The sequence below is a fragment of the Pogona vitticeps genome, chromosome 2 (assembly GCF_051106095.1).
Source record: "Pogona vitticeps strain Pit_001003342236 chromosome 2, PviZW2.1, whole genome shotgun sequence".
In the NCBI taxonomy this organism is placed as follows: Eukaryota; Metazoa; Chordata; class Lepidosauria; order Squamata; family Agamidae; genus Pogona; species Pogona vitticeps.
This window is the reverse complement of record NC_135784.1, coordinates 5,160,231-5,177,796: the sequence shown is the minus strand read 5'-3', so window position 1 is coordinate 5,177,796 and position 17,566 is coordinate 5,160,231. Positions and strand designations below refer to the sequence as shown.

Here is a 17,566-nt window from a genome sequence, read left to right as displayed (position 1 = left end):
GCTGTGGGACCCTGGCAGGTTGTCCTTCAACAAGAGAACCATCTGCAAAACCACCTGTTGAATATCTGCCTTAAACAGGCTGGCCGACTGCTTGGGGATCCTGTAGCTTTGTTTTGGCGGGAGAAGCGGCTTTCCGCCTCTTCTTTCCCTCCCCCCTCGAGTTTTTGTTTCCTTGCCCTGCACGTGTCGCCTGCACGTGTCGGGCTCCACCAATGGCGACAAGGAAGAGGAGCGGATGGAGGCGGGGAAGGGCTTTTGGGAGGGGCGGTCGGTCGGCGAACCGGCTATGAGCATGCGCAGAGCGAGCGAGCACGTGGGCTGGAAAGGGAGGACACAGACTCGAAAAAGTGGAGAGAGGTGCATGTGCTCGACACTTCCGGGTTCAAAGTACGCTTTTCTTCCTCCGCCGGGAGCTGAAGTTGAGAAACTCAGTAACACCAGTGAAGAAATAAATAAACGGCTTTGCCCGGGGGGGGGGATGAAACGGGGTTTATGGAAAGCAAGGTTCCCGTTCGAGAGCCAAAATGAATCCATGGAGTGTGTCGTGGGCAAAGGTAGAGTTCTTGGAAAGTGCATGAACCCGGCGGGTGGAGGGCACGAGGAGATGATGGTGGTGGCACAGCCTTGGCCTTTGAAAAAATCACCCTGGAGATGGGCTGCAGGAGCGTTCTTTCGCCGTAGAACGTGGGACATAAAACCAAAAACCGGCTTTGGAGCTTGCACGCCGTGCAAAACGGTGCGGTGTATTCTCGGCGCTACTGCATGGCGTGGAATCGTGCCAGCAACAAAGGGGGAGGAAAAAGGCAACGAAAACAGTTAAGGATGCCCAGAGCTTCTACCACCGAGCGGTTGATCAAAGGGAAAAATCAATATATTCATGCAATGAACATATTGGTCAGCACGTTCTGTTGCAGCTCATCCTTCAAGAAGAGCGAGAGAAAGAAAAAAAGAACGAGAAGGAAAGGGGCGGGAGAACGGCAAGGCCTGGAGGCGATCCCTCCGGAGAAGGGGGTCTCTCCGCTCCGCCTCTTGTTTGAAACCTAGCTCGGGGCATTCAGTGGAGGACGCCATTTTGTTGTACGGAACCCCTCTGAGGCTCGAGAGACGGGCATGCGCAAAAGGAGGTTCCTTCAGACGCGCCCTTCTAGACAGGCTCCCTGCTTTCTGGTCTCCGGTGGAAAATCCTAGGAACGCGGAGAAGCAGGAATCCTTCCCCTTGGCAGCCAAGATAGCAGACATTTGGGGAAACACGGCCGACCTGGGCACAGTTAGGCTCCTTGGCCCACCCCCGCGGCTTCGGAGGAAATGGAACAGTCCAGGCGGCAGTTGGGCTGTTCAGATCACGTGGCCGCGTGTTGTGGCGGGGCTTTTTTCCCCCCACGACAAAATGGCGGCGCCCACGGGCCACCCTGGTGAATGGCCAGAGAGGGAGGAAACCAGGGTGGCGTCGATGGAGCGACGCCCGTCTGAAGAAAGGGGGTTCAGGACCCCATCCCCCAAAAAAGAAAATATCGGGAGGAGGAGGGGAGGTCTCGGAGGATTGGTTTTCCATCCTCCTCCGCCCTTCCTCTTCGTCCGTAGAGAAAGATGGCGGCGCCCACGAAGAAGGCGTGGCCGGCACTTCCGCTCATGCGCCCTACGCGGGGAGGGAGAACGGAATCGGTTTTCGGTTGCTGGAGAGCAGGAGGGAAGCGCGAGGCGGAGAAGGACAGCGGTTGGTGGGGGGGGGCGGGGAGGATGATTGGGTTCAAAGACGGGAGGGGGGGTTCCTCTCCCTTTGGGGTTGGGGCTGAGGATTGTTGGGGGGGAGCCCCTATTCCTTGGCCTGGTGGAGGGCGGGGAGGGGCAGGGGAGAATGGGGACACCCCCCTCAAACCCTCCCTCTTTTCCTTGAGGGATCTTGTGCATCCCCCTCCCAGCTCGATTTTGGAGGTTTGTGTGTGTGGGGGGAATCCCCTCACTCCCAAAGCTCTCTCCCCATAGACCCTCTTTGTCTCATCTCTCTTCCCTCCCCCCCCCAATTTTCTTCTCTTCCAGCAGGTGCCCGTCTGTGTCTGTGTGTGTGTGTGTGGGGGGGGAAGGCCTGATCCAGTCGCTGCCAGGGTGCCGCCCCCCGCCATCACTTCTGCTGCCTTTCCATTAGGGATGCGCCCTCCAAGGCCGGCCATCCCTTGCCATTGATCCCCCACACGGCCTGGCCATGCCTTCCTCCCCGTCGTCCTCCTCCTCCTCCTCCTGCATCATCCTGGACGAAGATGATGATGGGCCCCCGTCTCCTCCCGCGGCTGCCTTCTCTTCAGAACAGGGAACGGTGCTGGTGTCCGGGGTGGCTAGCGGGGGATCTTCCCAGCCGGGGCAAAAGGAGGAGGCCCTGCTGCCCCAGGTCCCGAGTGGAGGATCGGGCCCTAAGCCCCCCACCCAGGGAAAGGAGCCCGCCACCCTCAAAGCTGAGAATGAGCGGCTCTTCGCCGAGGTAAGTGGCACCTCCCAAAACACAGACACTACTGTATTTGCTTCGTGAACCACTGATCATCTTTAAAGCTTCTTTTTTTAAAAACAGAGGGGTGGGTTTTAAAATGCAGATGTGGAAGAATTAAAACAGATAATCTGCATGGAAAATGAACATTTTGGAGCATTTTGGCAAGATGGAATACATAACTTAAATTAAGTGAAGAAAGGAGCTGGTCGGGTAGGTGACTCCAATGTGGGGGCCACACTGGCTTGATCACAGCTGTACACAGTCACCCCCCTTCACGAGTGCTGTGCTGCCCTTCACGCATGCACCCAAGTGCGCACACCCTCAGCCCATGGGTCCACGCTGGCAACATTCCTTCTTTCTCTCTCGCTGCCATCAGTGGATTTCTCTTATCCACACAGTAAAGAACTTTACTTTCACTCTTGCTGCCAATAACAGAATTAGTTCTATTAAAGGGTACGAAAGGGTAACTCAGAGTCACAGATGTTCTTTGTTCAGGTTCATTAGATCACAGTCGTATCCTATTTTATGTTCTACATTAGATCATTTCTTGTTTGCTTATTTTCCCTCCATGCCAGAGCCCCTCCCTGGTGCCAAAAACAGTGCCAGCACCACCCCCACCGCCTCTTCTCCTCCTGTGCAGGGATGTGGATGTGGCTCACCCCACGCTCTGTGCCTGGGCACAGGCAGGGCACTAGGGCACCATCTCAGGGAGACCCGACAGCAGAGGAGAAGGGGGTGGCAGCAAAAGATGGGTTTGGAAGGCACCCTCCGGGAAGCACTGGAATGACTTGGCTTGCCTGTGCCTCCCTCTTTACTTTTCCTCCCTCCCTCCCTCCACCTGCAGTTTTCGGACTTCTGCACCCAGCACACGGGGGACCACCCAGAGGTGATGTCCTACCTGGCCAGCCGCCACCAGAAGACCAACCCGGAGTACCTGGCCTCGGTGGAGTTCCGCAACGTGCTGGGGCGCTGCCTGACGCGGGTGCAAGCCCGGAGCAGCAAAGTCTATGTCTACATCAACGAGATTTGCACCGTCTTCAAGGCCCACTCCCAGAAGAAGAAGCCACCTCTGGGCCCCGCCGCCGGCTCCGAGGCCCCCGTCACCGAGGGAGCCGCCCCTCCGGACGTGACAAAAGCACAGCCCGGGGAGCCGGCCCGGTCCCAGGTGGGCTCCAAGCGCCACATTCGGTACCTGGAGAACCTGCTGCGCGTCTACGCTGAGGAAATTCAGCGCCTCCAGGAGCGGGAGCTGGACCTGGAGGAGTTGGACCGCGAAGATTCGGCGTACCTGCAGGAGAGCCGGCTCAAGCGGCGCATGATGCGCATCTTCCAGCGCCTGTGCGAGCTGAAGGACTGCAACTCCCTCACTGGGCGGGTCATCGAGCAGCGCATCCCTTACCGGGGCACCCGGTACCCGGAGATCAACCGCCGCATCGAGCGCCTCATCAACCACCACCCGGAGGCCTTCCCGGATTACGCCGACATCCTGAAGGTGATGCAGAAGGCCAACGCCCGGCACAGCCTGGGCCTGCCCAAGCCCCAGATGGAGAAGCTGGCCGCGGAGGCCTTCCGGGAGGTGGGCAGCCGCCTCCAGGAACGCCGGCGCCTTGACCTCATCTACAACTTCGGCAGCCACCTCACCGACCAGTACCGGCCCAGTAAGTGGGGCAACTGGGGGCCAGGGGGGCAAAAGGACAGGAGTCCCCTTGGTTTTGGAGAAAGGTGTTTGTGTGGAACAAGGGTGGGGGGCTTCTGCTTCCTTGACAGGCAACAGAAGAGCAAAAGGGAATCTCTGAAAGTGGGTCAAACCAAGTGGCTCTCGGGTTCAGCATCCAAATGGGGGGCATGGATGACCCCCATATGCTGTGCTTTTGAGTTTTAAAGTTACCCTTGCATCTTGTGCCAGTGAGTTCCACAGTGTAACTCCCCATGCGTTCAATTCTCTCATTTCTTGCCATCCAGCATCTGCAGTTTATGTTATTGGCCCTCGGCTGAGAAACCTGTATCTACTTTCTCAACACCGAGTGTAGCTTTTTACGCCTCTACTGAGTCTCTTTTCAGATTATTTGTTCCTTTAAAAAAAAAAACCTGCCTCTGGCTTATGAGCATGGGATATTGTTTTTGTGTCCACAGTTCAAAACATAGGGATGTGGTCTGGCATTGCATTGCAATGGGATACGCTTGTTGCCAGCCTTTACATAGCAAACACCAGCCTGAAGGTTGACAGGTGCCATCAAGCTGTGCTGTGGGATTCCGTCTTGTTTTTGCTTCCATTCCTGAAATGGACATCAAGCAAGGGGGAAAAAAGGGGGGGAACTTACCGTATTATTCTGTGTATAAGATGCCCCCGTTTATAAGACGCCTCCCCTACTTTTCTAACCCAAAATTAAGAAATCTAAGTGGGGCTTAGCAAGTGTAGGGGGGAAGGGATCAAAGCACTGCAGAATCGCTTTGATCCCTGCTTCCTCCCCTCGTGCTAAGCCCTGCGAGGCTTAGCAAAAAGAGCATGAAGGGGATCAAAGCTATCCCGCAACTGCATGAACGTTTTGATCGCTTTCCCCCTTGTACAGCCATGGGATTGCTTTGAGCGTTTCCCCCTCCTTTTGCTAAGCCCCATGAAACTTAGTAAGCAGAGGGGAAAGCAAGGAGCAAAGCCATCCTGCAGTACTTTGATCCCTGCTTTCCTTTTGCTAAAGCTTAGCAAGTGGAGGGGAAAACAGGGATCAAAGCCCTGCAGGATCCCTTTGATCCCTGCTTTCCCCTCCACTTGTTTTTCTCTCTCCTCAGCTTCCTTCTGTGTATAAGACGGCCCTCAAATTTAGTCTAAAGATTTTAGACAAAAGCATAGTCTTATACATGGAAAAATACGGTAATTGTTTTCGTTCACCAGTTACCGGTTCTCATCCAACATAAAAGCAATGGTCATGCGTGTCTCTTAGGTGTTTATTGTTTGGGACACAGAGCAATCCCAGTTCCTAGAAATAACATGGCTTTAAAAGCTCCTTTTTTTGGAGGAAAATATTGGAGGGCTTCCCATTGAGGATTCCACGTATTTCCAGTACATGCAACCCAACGCAAGGCGGCCCTGGGCATCAGGATGCCGAGCCGGCTGGACAGCCCAGTGATTTACGTCTCGGGCTGCAGAGCCAGAGGTTAGGAGTTTGATTCCTCCAGTCTGCCTCCTGCAAGTACAGCCAGCCCGGGTGGCCTTGGGCAAGCTGCACAGTTCCAGGGCGCCCCCAGAAGAAGGGAAGGGTCCACCACTTCTGACCACTCTGTACCTAGAAAACCTTGAATGGGTCTCCATAAGTCCCAATCAGCTTGATGGCAGGCAGTTATTATTGTGTTGTTGTTATGTGCAATCAAAGCTACATCTGCCTAATGGCAACCCAAATATAGTTGTTGTTGTGTGAGATGTTTGAGGAGTGGTTTACTGCATTTTGTCTCTCTCTCTCACACACACACACAAACACACACACACATCTCTCTGAGTTGCCATGGCCGTGGCGGTTTGATGCCCAGACTCTTCTCCTCATTGCACCACACTGGTTTATCCTATTGGGCCCGCAGTGAGAAGCAACGCCTCTAGATTTAGAGAGGCGTGGTGGTGTTAGGGAAAAAGTTTGGGTATTCGTTGCAAAACCTTGTGGCTTTAAATCACTTGCACATACGTGGCAGTGGAGTGCTTTTTTCACCAAAGCCCCCCCCCCGTGGGGGCTTTGGTCAGACCTGGAGTTGAAGTGGACCGAATCGGGGGCTTGTTGGGTTGTCTGTAGCAGTGGTACGACAGCCTCGGTCCGACTTGCATGCTGCCCTCTGAATCACTGTTTGCCGTTCCTTAGCAAAGCGCGTAGAACATTTCAGATCCAAAATGACCACAGTCTCATTGGCTACCAGGCAGCAGTTCCCAGTTCTGCCAGCACCAGTGGTTAGCTGACAGAAGGAGGATTTTTCGCAGAGACTGCGGGGGGGGGGGCGATGAGGAAGTAAGATCTCTGTTCTCTGAAGCTGCCAAGCCCAGCAGCTGAAATCTGAACCCAAAGCCACTCCACTCCATTACCCACCTATGGACCAGTTCACACATGCCCGGGTGAATGAGCCATCTTTATTTGGTGACTGTAAGCACCAGAGTTTCCTCGCAGTGTCTGATGTCCCTATTCAGATTTATTTTATTTGTTTCCATTTATTTATTTTGTAAAATTTATATAATGCCCCAATAGGGCATGCACTATTCTGGGTGGTTTACAGCAAGATAAAGAACATCAGGTTAAAATAAAACACACAATCAATCACGTAAGCTCAAGAGGTCCATAACTGAACAGAGAACGTCCTCTAGGCATTCCGTATTAGTTTTCTTCCCTGAGCAATAAATGCCCAGAGAACGTGTTGTAAAATAGTTACTTTGATTTTTGGGGGGGTGAAAAGTAGTTAACTAATGAAAGAGGGAGTCAGGTTCTGGGATTTTCCCATACTTGGTGCCTTTTTGTAGCTATCATAAGACGGGATCCTGTATACCACCTAGACTGCTGACATTGACGTCATAGAATAATCATAGAATAATTGAGTTGAAAGGGCCTCTAAGGCCATTGCGTCCATCTCCCTGCTTAAGGCAGGAATCCAAATCAAAGGATATCTGCCAGGTGGTTGTCTAAATTTCTCTTGACCGCCTCCAGTGTTGGAGCACTCACCACCTCCTGTGATCATTGGTTCCATTGTCGTACTGCTCTAATACTTAAGATGTTTTTCCTGATATTCAACCGAAATCTGACTTTCTGTAGCTTGAGCCTATTATTACGTCCTGCATTCTGGGATGACCAAGAACAGATCATCGTGCCCCTCTTCTGTGTGACTGCCTTTCAACTATTTGCAGAGTGCTGTTGTATCTCCGCTGAGTCTTCTTTTCTCAAGGTTAAACCCGTCCAATTTCCACTCACCTTCATCTGAACTTGTTCCACTTTCCATCCTTTTTAAAGTGCAGTGCCCAGAAATGGATACAGTGCTCTGGATGAGGCCTAACCAGTGCTGAATGGATGGGAAACTTATGTCTTGCAGTCCCTTGAAGACTATACTTCTGTTAATGCATTCTAAAATGGCATTGGCCTTTTTTGCAGCCACATCACATTGTGGGCTCATATTCAGCTTTTCATCTACATCAACTGCAAGATCCTTCTCACTTGTAATATTACTGAGTCACGTACCCCCCCCACCCCACATCTTGTAACTGTGTGTTTGGTTTTTTTTCCCCTCTAGCTGTAGAATTTTGCCCTTCTCCCTGTTAAATTTAATTCTGTTGTTTTCAGCCCAGTGCTCCAGCCTATCAAGATCTTTTTGAATGTTGTTCCTGTCTTCTAAGGTACAGTGGTGCCTCGAATTACGACACTAATTCGTTCTAGCGAAATCGCTGTAGAACGAAAATGTCGTAAAGCGAAAATAAAAAAGCCATTGAAACGCATTAAAACCTTGTTAATGCATTCCAATCGGCTAAGAACTCATCGTCCAGCGAAGATCCTCCATAGGGGCGGCCATTTTCGGCTGCCTGTGCAGCAAAAAATGGCTCCTAAACACAGCGGGAAGCCATTTTGAGCACCCGGTGGCCATTTTGAAAACCCGACGATCAGCTGTTTTAATCGGTTCCGAAACAGGGAACCGATCATCGCGCAGCGAAATTCCCCCATTCAAAACGTCGTTTTGCGATCACACAAAACGCGTCGTAATGTGGATTCATAGTTAAAATGGAGCGCCCGTCTTGCAAGGCACCACTGTATTAGCTTTTTCACCTAATTTTGTGTCATCTGCAAATTTGATCCGTATCCCCTTCCTTCTCTCATCCAAGTCATTAGTAAAAAGGTTGAAGAGCGCCAGGCCCAGGACTGAGCCGTGAGGTGACCCCATCTGTGACCTTCTGCCAGTTTGAGAAGGAACCGTTGATCGTTGTCAACATCCAGGCTGGCCTTTGCTATGTGAAGCCTGGCATCCTTTTTCTGGCTTGCCACGTGAGCATGATATTGCAAAGCAATCTCTGGCCGTTTCCTGGAGGTTTGAATTGTAGACATAGAAGCAAGAGCGGTCATTCATAAACCAGAGTATTTTTTTTTAAGGATTGAATTTCCTGGATGATGAGAACAGAAGTTGAACCGACATACCATTAGACCAAATTTTACAGTGAAAAAAAATCCTTCTAGGCTATGAATGCAGCATATCTCTAGAAATAATTCCTGCTGAATCCAATAGACCCTCCTTCCGAGGAGCCTGCTAAAAGAGGGCCACGGTACAAGTGGTTTCGTATTTACAGATGGTCAATGCAAGAAGACATTTTTTTAGATTCAGAAGCATCCAAAATGTTTCTGGAAACAGGTTTTGCAAGAGGTTGTGTCTGCCTTCTGTTGTTCCAGAAGGAAGTGTGACCACGTTTAGTGACATATATGGGACAGGCAGGATTTATAAAGGATTAATTACGTAAAACAAACATGTTTAAGGTTGCGCATCTTCGAAACAACAGGCGGGATCAACTTCAAATTCAGAACAAACATGTAGCAGGAACTATTTCCTTTTCAGTAAGCCGTGGTGGAATAGCTCAGTGGTTTAGCTCTCTGGCTGCCAAGCCAGAGGTTGGGAATTCAATTCCCCTCCACTGGGCCTTTTTGGCAAGAGGTGGACTTGATGATATATAAGGTCCCTTCCAGCTCTGCACTTTTAAGATGATGATGAGTATGAAAATAGCGATGAAATTTGCCACATACTGTGGAAGAACAGCCACAAAATAAGTCCATGACAGGGGCACTTTTTTTAAAAGTGTTTTTTTTTTTAAGTACTTGTCTAAACTTCTCCAAATCTGGAATTGATCAAGCTTTCCCACCTAATGTTGCTTTTCCAAAGACGTTCCAAGTTCAGGAACCCCTTTCGGAAGTTGTATGTAGCTTTTTTTATTTTTTATTTTTGATTGAGTGGTTCCTTCCCATCGGCTGTTTGGACCCGTCGTACAGCATTAGGCTTGCATTCTTGTACCCCCGTGTTCCACATTCCCCCCCCCCCAACATCCTGAAATGGTGCAGGCAGAAACAGGTAACGATTGCAGAGAGGTTTATGATGGAGAAGCGAAAGTAAGTGATTTGAAACACACACACACACCAGCATGGAATGGGTCCCTTTCAAAAAGTGGCTCTTCTTTGGTAGCCTGTTCAACCAGTAGAACAAAGGGCTTTGGGATGCTCTGCAGAGGTTTTTAGGCAGAATCCATGGGCATGTAGTGGGAAAATGGAGGGGGGGGGCTTTTTTGACCTGCTGTTTCCCCCCTACTGCCCTCTTCTTTCCCCTCCTCTGCAGACAGTGATCCGGCGCTGACTGACGCCGAGCTGGCTCGGCAGCTGCGGCAGAACCAGAAGGTGGCCGTGAAGCGCCTCGAGGAGGTGATCACGCAGTTCGCGGACCTGCAGGACCAGAGCCGGGAGGCAGAGTGGCGCCACCAGGAGGAGACCCGGGCTCAAGCCGGGAGGTGCCGACTGGGGGAGCCGGCCTCTCCCGGGGAGGCTGCTTCGGGGTCTGGAGCCCAAGAGGTACTGGGACTCAGAGGGGGGGCCGTCTTGCCTTCCTTTGTGGGGGTGTGTGTGGGGGGTTTGAGCCCAGCCCTAAGGGGATGCTCGGCCCAGACGGAATGAGTCTGAAGGCAAGAGGGAGTGGATCAGGAGGGCTGGGGGAGGCAGGGCCCCTTTCCCACCCCTTGCAAAGCAATCCCCCCCCCCCATATTGCTTCGGAGATGTGTGCTATGGGTGTAGACTCTGTGTGTCCTGCGGGATTTGGGAGGGAGCAGAAGCGGAAAAGGGAAGGAGCCGGAGGTGGGGGCGGGGGCGGCAAGAGAAAGGCTGTCTGTTTCTCCCTCCCCCCCCCTCCCCAGGGGCAGTGGGAATCGGTGATCTGTATCTGGAGCATCTCGGGGTCTCTGTGGATTCGAACACAGGAGAGTGGCTGAGATGCAGAGACCAAGAGTTTGTGGCACAGTGGCCACAGGATCGCTCCAGAACACGGCACTGGTGGTCCTGTGTGTGTGTGCATGCAGTTGGGGGTGGGAGGCGAGGTGGCTGAACGATCAGGCCGGAAGGGGAGTTTTTCCTGGGGATGGGGGGGGCAGGAGCAGGGCTCTCCGCCTGAGGCCCCCTCGCCCCATCTCTCTGCTCACTAGGGCAGCCAAGGTGCTCCAGGAAGAAGCAGACCGACAAAGGAGGAGGAGGAAGAGGAGGAGGAGGAGGAAGAGGAGGAAGAGGAAGAGGAGTCCTCGGAGTCAGATGTGGAGGTGGACCTGGCCACGTGCTTGGAAGGAGGAGAGGAAGAGGAGGGCCTGGCCCCAGGTGGGAGGAACACCCGGGGGTGGGGGGGAGGTTGTGAGTCTGTGTGTGTGTGTGTGAGAGAGAGAGAGTCTTGTGTCTCCCTGATGCCTGATGTCCATGCCTGACCTTCCTTGTGGTGAGGTGTGTGGTCTACCTGTCAGGTCCCGCTTCCATCTTGCACCCCTTGGACCGGCCAGCTCAGCTCCTGTGCTTTCACCCCCAACCTTCTGGGGACCCTTAAATAATTATTTGTTTGGCCGCAATAGACATCGCCCCGGTTGCCTTCATTTCCCCAGCAGTGATTCCCACTCCCCCCCCCTCTCTGCTGCTTCTGTCCAGTCTCTACAGGTGTGCAGTTCCCCCCCCCCAAAAAAAAACCTCCCCCAAGGTCTCCTTCCTTTGGCAGACCTGGGTTGGTTGTCTGGAAGCCCCACCTAGGGTGGCTGGTTGGATAAGAAGCGTGGTGTCCGGCAGGGCTTACTGGGGGCCGACGCATGTCTTCTGTTTGGCTGTCCAGCTGATGGACGGATTTTCTCTCCTATCGGTTGTGCACCACGGACTTTATCGAAGCCTCCTCGAACACAGCTGCGGTCTCTTCCTGCCCGTCTGTGTTCTCTTGGATCATGTTTGGGGAGCGGAAGAGGAGCCCCCTTTATGTCTGTCTGGGCCTGTCCAGACTGGCCATTTTGGGTGTCAGATGGATCAGGCTACAAAGGGTCTTCTGTTGGGCGTCACGGGAAGGGTGGGCAGTGATGCGCCATTTGGCGTGCTCCTTCCCTTCAACCAGCAAAGTCCCTTTGTTGCTCGATCAGATGTTAGCTAAGCCCTTCCCCTGATCACCTGTGTAGGGTCAGGGGAAGTGAAATTATAATTTTTTTAATATCACTTCTCCCTCTGTCAATGCTGTTCTGTTTTCTCCCTTCCCTGCTTTCCCTTCCCTCATTTTCCCCCACCCCACTTTTTCTCTCACTCTCCTCCCAAGTCTGCAGCCATGATGAAGGCTGTGATCTTCTGCTTAAACAGGCTAAACAATGAGCATGCCCAAAAGAATGCATGCCTACCGTTGAGCCAGAAAGGTGCACAAACAGCTTGTCATGGCACCCTTCTCTGAGCCTTTTCCTCAGTGGAACCTCCAGAGCCCAGCGCTTTCTACTTCAAGGTGGAGGAAGCCCCTGAGAAGTGTCCTGAACTTGAACCCGCACCCACTGAGGCTCCAGGGAAGGGGCTGCCCCTTGCAGTAGAAGCTGCCATCATCCCCCAGAAATCAAAACACAAAATCAACACTCTTAACATGCCTCAAAACATACCTGGCAGTCATGGTCGAAGCTTGGCTAAGCACGAGATTTAGGTGACCCAGGTTTCTCTTAAAAGCATCCGCCAGACCAGAAGTTAAAAGTTTTATTTAAAAAGAAATAATAAAAAGAAAGGTTAAAAACAATATGGAAATCATACCCGGCAAAAGCCAGAAGTAGAAGGGTTGCAAGGTTATGAAAAAGCCAAAGAACAAGTTTCTTGAAAGAGGAGCAAAGGTTACCCAAAACGAGGAAAGAAAATGAACAAGCAGTTAATTCAAGCAAAATAACAGCAAACAAGGACATCTGATCTGTCGGGGAGACGGACCTCTTTCTCTCCTCGGTCCTGTGATGGCTCGGCTACTTCTTTATGTCCCATCTCCTGAATCCCTTCCTAAAGGAGGGCGCAGCTCGTTGCCCTTCTCGGCTGCGGTCCGACTCTTCGTGGCTCGAATCTGTTTCCGGAGGAGGAGAAAACTGGGAGAGGAGGAACACACACACACACACACACACCCGGTCTGGAAGTCATGGTGTGGGCCTGTGTGTGTTTTTGGAAGCGCCGTGGTTCCCCTGAAAGACCCTTCACCTTCTGGTGGTGGGACAGGATTCCTGACTTCTCTCCTGGAGGGGGGGGGCGAGGGTTGCGCTGTGGGCCCCACTGACCCCCCTCCTCTCCTTCCTCCCCGCAGACGACGAGGCTCTGGCTCAGGAGGTGGAGGCTGACCAGTGCATGGACCTGGAGGGGCCAGAAGTGGCTCTGTATTCCTCCGTGGAGGAGGAGGAGGAGGAAGAGGAGGAAGAAGAGGAGGAGGATAACGAGGAGGGGCCTGAGGTGAGATCAGCCGGACCCCGAGAGGAGGAGGAGGAGGACGACGATGACGTGGTGGTGGTTGTGGAGCAGGAGGAGAAAGAGGAAAGGATGGCTAAGCTGAGCAGGGCAGGCGTCGGGGCCGACAGGACGTCCCCCGTCCTCATCCAGTCCCCTTCCCAGCAGTTCCTCCCGCAGATTGAGGCATCCTTGCCCCTGGAGGCTGGCGAGACGCCCCCTCCCTCGCCACTGCCCCCCGACCGCCTCGTCCACAAGCAGAAGGAGCCCCAGCCCCCTGTCAAGCAGCCTCAGTCCCTGGAGAACGGGGCCACTCGCCACCCGGACATCACCCCCCTCCGGAGTCTCAACGGGCAGCCCCCCATCAAGAAGTCCCGGAAGGAGCAGCGGGTGTCCAACAGGTGAGGCCGGAGGGCTGGCGCTCGCCAGACGACGAGGTGGGCACGGGGGAAGCTTTTCATTCTGCAAGTCCCCGAAGGTGGTCAGGCTGTGTTAGGGGTACAGCGTGGGTGAGCGGGTAGTCGGAGGAAGCCTCAGAGTTCAGCGCACGTCGGTCCTGGGGCTGCAGCCTGGAGCACGCGCGCCGGGTTGCAGATGGTGGTTTGGGAGAAGATGAAGCCACAAGGGGAACGCCCGCGAGAGCAGCTGTTTCCCAGCCTTGGGTAACCCAGATGTTCTCAGGCAGCAAGTCCCAGAAACCCCAGCCAGCACGGCTGGTGGCGAAGGCTTCTGGGAGTGGCAGTCCAAGGACACCTGGTTAGTCTCAATTAACATGACAGTCCTTGTCCTTCTACCCCTTCCCCGCTCCCTCACCCCACCCCGTGTGCAAGTAGCAGCTGCGTTGAGGTGCCCAGCAGTGGCTCATTGGAGGAGGAAGAGGAGGAAGACGACGAGGAGGTGGTCCTCTTTGCTTCGCTGCCCCCCCGGAGCCCAGCCCCGGTGGCCGATTCTACCTGTGCCGACTCACCGAACCTGGGCCTGGTGACCAGCTCCCAGGGCAGTCCTCCGGCCAAGCCTCAGCACCAGCAGCTCCTCGCCAAGGTTTGTAAGGTAGGCAGAGGGGAGAACTCTGTGTTAGGGAGGGGGAAGGGACACAGGTGAAGGTGGCAGGACTGAATGCTCCTCCTTGCCCCGGATGATCTGGGAAAGTGGAGGATTGGGGCCAGCAAGAAAAGAACAACACCAACAAAAAGGCTGCTCCTTAGGGCTTCCCGCCACCATCCTGGAGCAGCTGGAGAGTCCCACATCCAAGCTAGGAAGGACTCCCACCCCCTCTTATATTTTCTGTATGTTTAGGGTTAAGTTTGCTTAAACAACATGTTTGTTCAAGTGGCGATCATGTCGAGTTAAGTTTGTCTTCTTGATTGCTTGGATGGTGATGATAACCTTAACAAAAAACAAACCTTAACATGGCCTAGATAGACTATAAAAAGGCATCTGGCTCATTGCCACACAGCTGGATTAACACCTGCCAAAAATGATAATGATGTGGGTGGCGCTGTGGATTAAACCACAGAAGCCTCTGTGCGGCAAGGTCGGAACACCAGCAGTCGTAAGATCAAGTGAGCTCCCGTCGCTTGTCCCAGATCCTGCCAACCTAGCAGTTCGAAAGCACATAAAATGTGAGTAGATAAATAGGTACCACCTCGTTGGGAAGGTAACTGCATTCCGTGTCTAGTCGCGCTGGCCACGTGACCACGGAAACTGTCTTTGGACAAACGCTGGCTCTACGGCTTGGAGACTGGGATGAGGAATCTGATAACAGCAGATGTCAGCTCTGCCAAGAAAAAGATGAAACTGTGTCACACCTCATTTGCGAATGTCCAAAGATTGCACAGATTACAAAGTTACAGTAGATGTGATAGAGTGGCAAAATTAGTGCACTGGTCATTGTGCAAAAAAATATAACTTGCTGGGCTCCAAAAACGCATGGAAACATCAGATAGAGAAGGTGTCAGAAAATGAGGAAATCAAGATCTTGTGGGATTTCCTGATCCAAACGGACACACCTTGAACATAACATACCAGACATGGAATGAAGAAATGTCTGGATCATTGACATTGTAATTCCAGGAGATGCCAGAGTTGAAAATAAACAATTGGAAAAACTAGCCAAGTACAGGGACCTGACAATTGAAATATTTTGACTCTGGAAGAAGTACACTTCAGTGGTCCCCGTAGTCATCGGGGCTTTGGGAACAACATCAAGAAATTTCACCCAGTACTATAAGCAGCTGCAGATCTCAGAAATCACACCATCAGAGCCACACAAAAAAAGGCAGTATTGGGAACAGCATATACAGTGGTGCCCCGCTTGACAATGATAATGCGTTCCAGCAAAATCGCTGTACAGCAAAATCGTCATCAAGCAGAAAAAAACCCCATTGAAATACATTTAAAACTGGTCAGTGCATTCCAATGGGGGAAATACCTGATCGTGCAGCGAATATCCTCCATAGGGCGGCTATTTTCCGCTCCCTGTTGTGCAAAATGAGGTCAGCAAAACAGCGGGGAGCCATTTTGAGAGCTGCCGATCAGCTGTTTTAAAATCGTCATGAAGCGAAAAATCAGTTCCCGAAGTAGGGAACCGATCATCGTAAAGTGAAAAAAAACCATTTGAATCATCTTTTGTGATCGCTATAGTGATCACGAAAACGTCGTCAAGCGATTTCATCGTCTACCAGGGTAATCATCAAGCGGGGCACCACTGTATATGGTGTTGATATTTAACAGATACAGTACTTAGGTTTTTGTGTCCTGGCTGCCTTTAGCCAAGTGGTCCTTATGAAAGGAATGTTTCTCAACAAGGCTATATTTAAGATTAGCTCAGTCAGAGGGGAAACTTCCCTTTTGGATAACCAACGCGGTCCAGTGATGAGGGGGATAGCCTCGTTCCACTCCAGAGCCATCTCAAGGGCCCGGTTGTGTCTCAGATGTTTTTTGCAAAATGCTGCTTCCTCCCCATCATTGGCGGCCCTGAGACTTCTCCAAGGGACCTCTCCGTGTCAGAAAGATGGGGACCGTTTGGGCTTGAGATAGGGAGACGGGGCAGCTCAGCCATGGACATGGGAGAGAATCCTGTGCCCCACACATGCTCTGGCTGTTCAGGAGAGCAGCTGGGATGAATGTGACAGGAAGAGGCATCTTTTCATGCTCTCTGATCCCCTCCTTGTCTTATTTTCTTCCTTCTCCTCCCCCCCCCGCCCCGCCCCACTCCAGACCAGTGTGGCCACGCAGTGCGATCCGGAAGAGATTATAGTCCTGTCGGATTCAGATTAGCCGCCCGTCTCTTTTCGACGTGTGCCCCGGGACACCTTGTTGGGCGTGCTGGAGGCAGGACCCGCTCTTGACTCACCGAACTCTGCCACCGGATGGATGGATGGATGGACGGAACCATTCACTTCTGTGGACCGCAGAAGGCTTTCGTGGACAGGCACCGGGATGGGTAGCTGGGCGGCGGGTGGGAGGACACGCAATGGGAATGTTGGGTTTTTTCCCCCCCTTGGAAGTGGTTTTGTGTATTTATGCTCACTCTTTTTGGGAAATTTTTTGAAAAAAAAATATGGAGAATAGAAATAAAGAACTATTTTTGTGTACTAAGCACTTCTGAGTGTGAGTTACAGGGAGGGGGAAGCAAGGGGGGGTGTTTGTCAAAACAGGGCAGTGCGGAAAAATTCCCTGGGGCCGTGACCCCCTTTCCCTTCCTCCAGTTCAGGGGTTCCCCCCCCCACGTGTAGAAGGACGGAGGGGAGCAGGAAAAAAAGAGGTGGCCGCCTCTCTTCTGCCTCCTGACCCTGCGCGAGTAGGTAAGCTAGTTCTTAGGGAGGGTGCATCGGGAGAACCTTGCCCTCCGTAACCTGCCTTGTCGGCGTGGTGGATGGCGTGGCTTTACGGAGGGAGTGGCCCCGGGGCTCATCCCCTTTGGATCTGCCTGGATTAGGAGCCACTCAACAGTCCTCTAACCCTGGCTTGTCTGGCTCTTCTCCCAGAAGGTCCTGGCTCCTTGAAGGATACGGTGTCTGGGCAGACACACTTGCACAGGGATGGGCATGTGCTTCTTTTAATAATATAATAATCATGTGCCGTGAAAAGTCGATTCCAACATATGGTGACCCTTTTCAGGGGCTCCCAGGTAGAGAAAACTCAGAAGTGGTCTCCCCTTCCCTTCTTCTGGGGGCGCCCTGGGATCCCTGTGCAGCAGCTGGCCCAAGGCCCCCCCCAGGCTTGGCCCTCCTTTGCAGGAGGCACGGTGGGGAATTGAACTCGCACCCTGCAGAAATCAAGGCGGTGCTGGTGGTGTTGCGGGACAGACTAAAGAGAATAAATTGCATTTCCAGACAACTGGTAGAATCGGTGCAACGGATTCCCAACCAGATGCTCCTCACTTGCAAAGAGGAAGGCCAGCTTTTATTTTAATTTGCAAAGACCAAACAGGTTTTCCCTTGCCTACGTCACCAGGGGGCGTGCCTTATCCTCCTGCCACTCTTAAAAGCCGGTGCCAAGCAGCCTCCCTTTAAAGGCGCGCTGGCCCTTTTAAAAGGCGGGCGACGCCCCGCGCCTGCTCGCGCGCATGCGCCTGGTGGGGCGGGGCCCCGTTCTTTCCCCGGTAGGTCGGAGGGCAAAAAACCGGGCCTCCTTAAAGGTAAC

At 52.7% G+C, this 17,566-nt stretch overlaps 1 protein-coding gene across 3 annotated transcripts; it reads left to right on the top strand.

The window, feature by feature from the left end:
• Window positions 1-1,322: 1,322 nt before the first annotated feature.
• Window positions 1,323-16,519, top strand: DAXX (death domain associated protein). 3 transcript variants are annotated; one of them, XM_072987261.2, is made up of 8 exons: window positions 1,323-1,714; window positions 2,038-2,473; window positions 3,324-4,137; window positions 9,803-10,032; window positions 10,657-10,822; window positions 12,783-13,320; window positions 13,753-13,960; window positions 16,139-16,519. In XM_072987261.2, exons 2-8 carry the CDS (start codon window positions 2,201-2,203, stop codon window positions 16,196-16,198), a joined length of 2,289 nt encoding a protein of 762 aa, XP_072843362.2. In that variant the 5' UTR covers window positions 1,323-1,714; window positions 2,038-2,200; the 3' UTR covers window positions 16,199-16,519. The 3 variants fall into 3 exon arrangements, with proteins under 3 accessions (XP_072843362.2, XP_020670656.3, XP_020670657.3); XM_020814997.3 differs by having other exon boundaries at window positions 1,328-1,714; window positions 2,041-2,473; window positions 13,753-13,969; XM_020814998.3 differs by having other exon boundaries at window positions 1,328-1,714; window positions 13,753-13,969.
• The last annotated feature ends 1,047 nt before the right edge of the window (window positions 16,520-17,566 follow it).

Excerpts from the sequence above, each read along its gene's own strand:
- DAXX (XM_020814997.3), top strand. The coding sequence starts at position 2,201 with ATGCCTTCCTCCCCGTCGTCCTCCTCCTCCTCCTCCTGCATCATCCTG. Across the intron at positions 10,823-12,782 it reads AGAGGAGGGCCTGGCCCCAG|ACGACGAGGCTCTGGCTCAG; the intron begins GTGGGAGGAACA and ends TCCTCCCCGCAG. Across the intron at positions 13,970-16,138 it reads TCCTCGCCAAGGTTTGTAAG|ACCAGTGTGGCCACGCAGTG; the intron begins GTAGGCAGAGGG and ends GCCCCACTCCAG.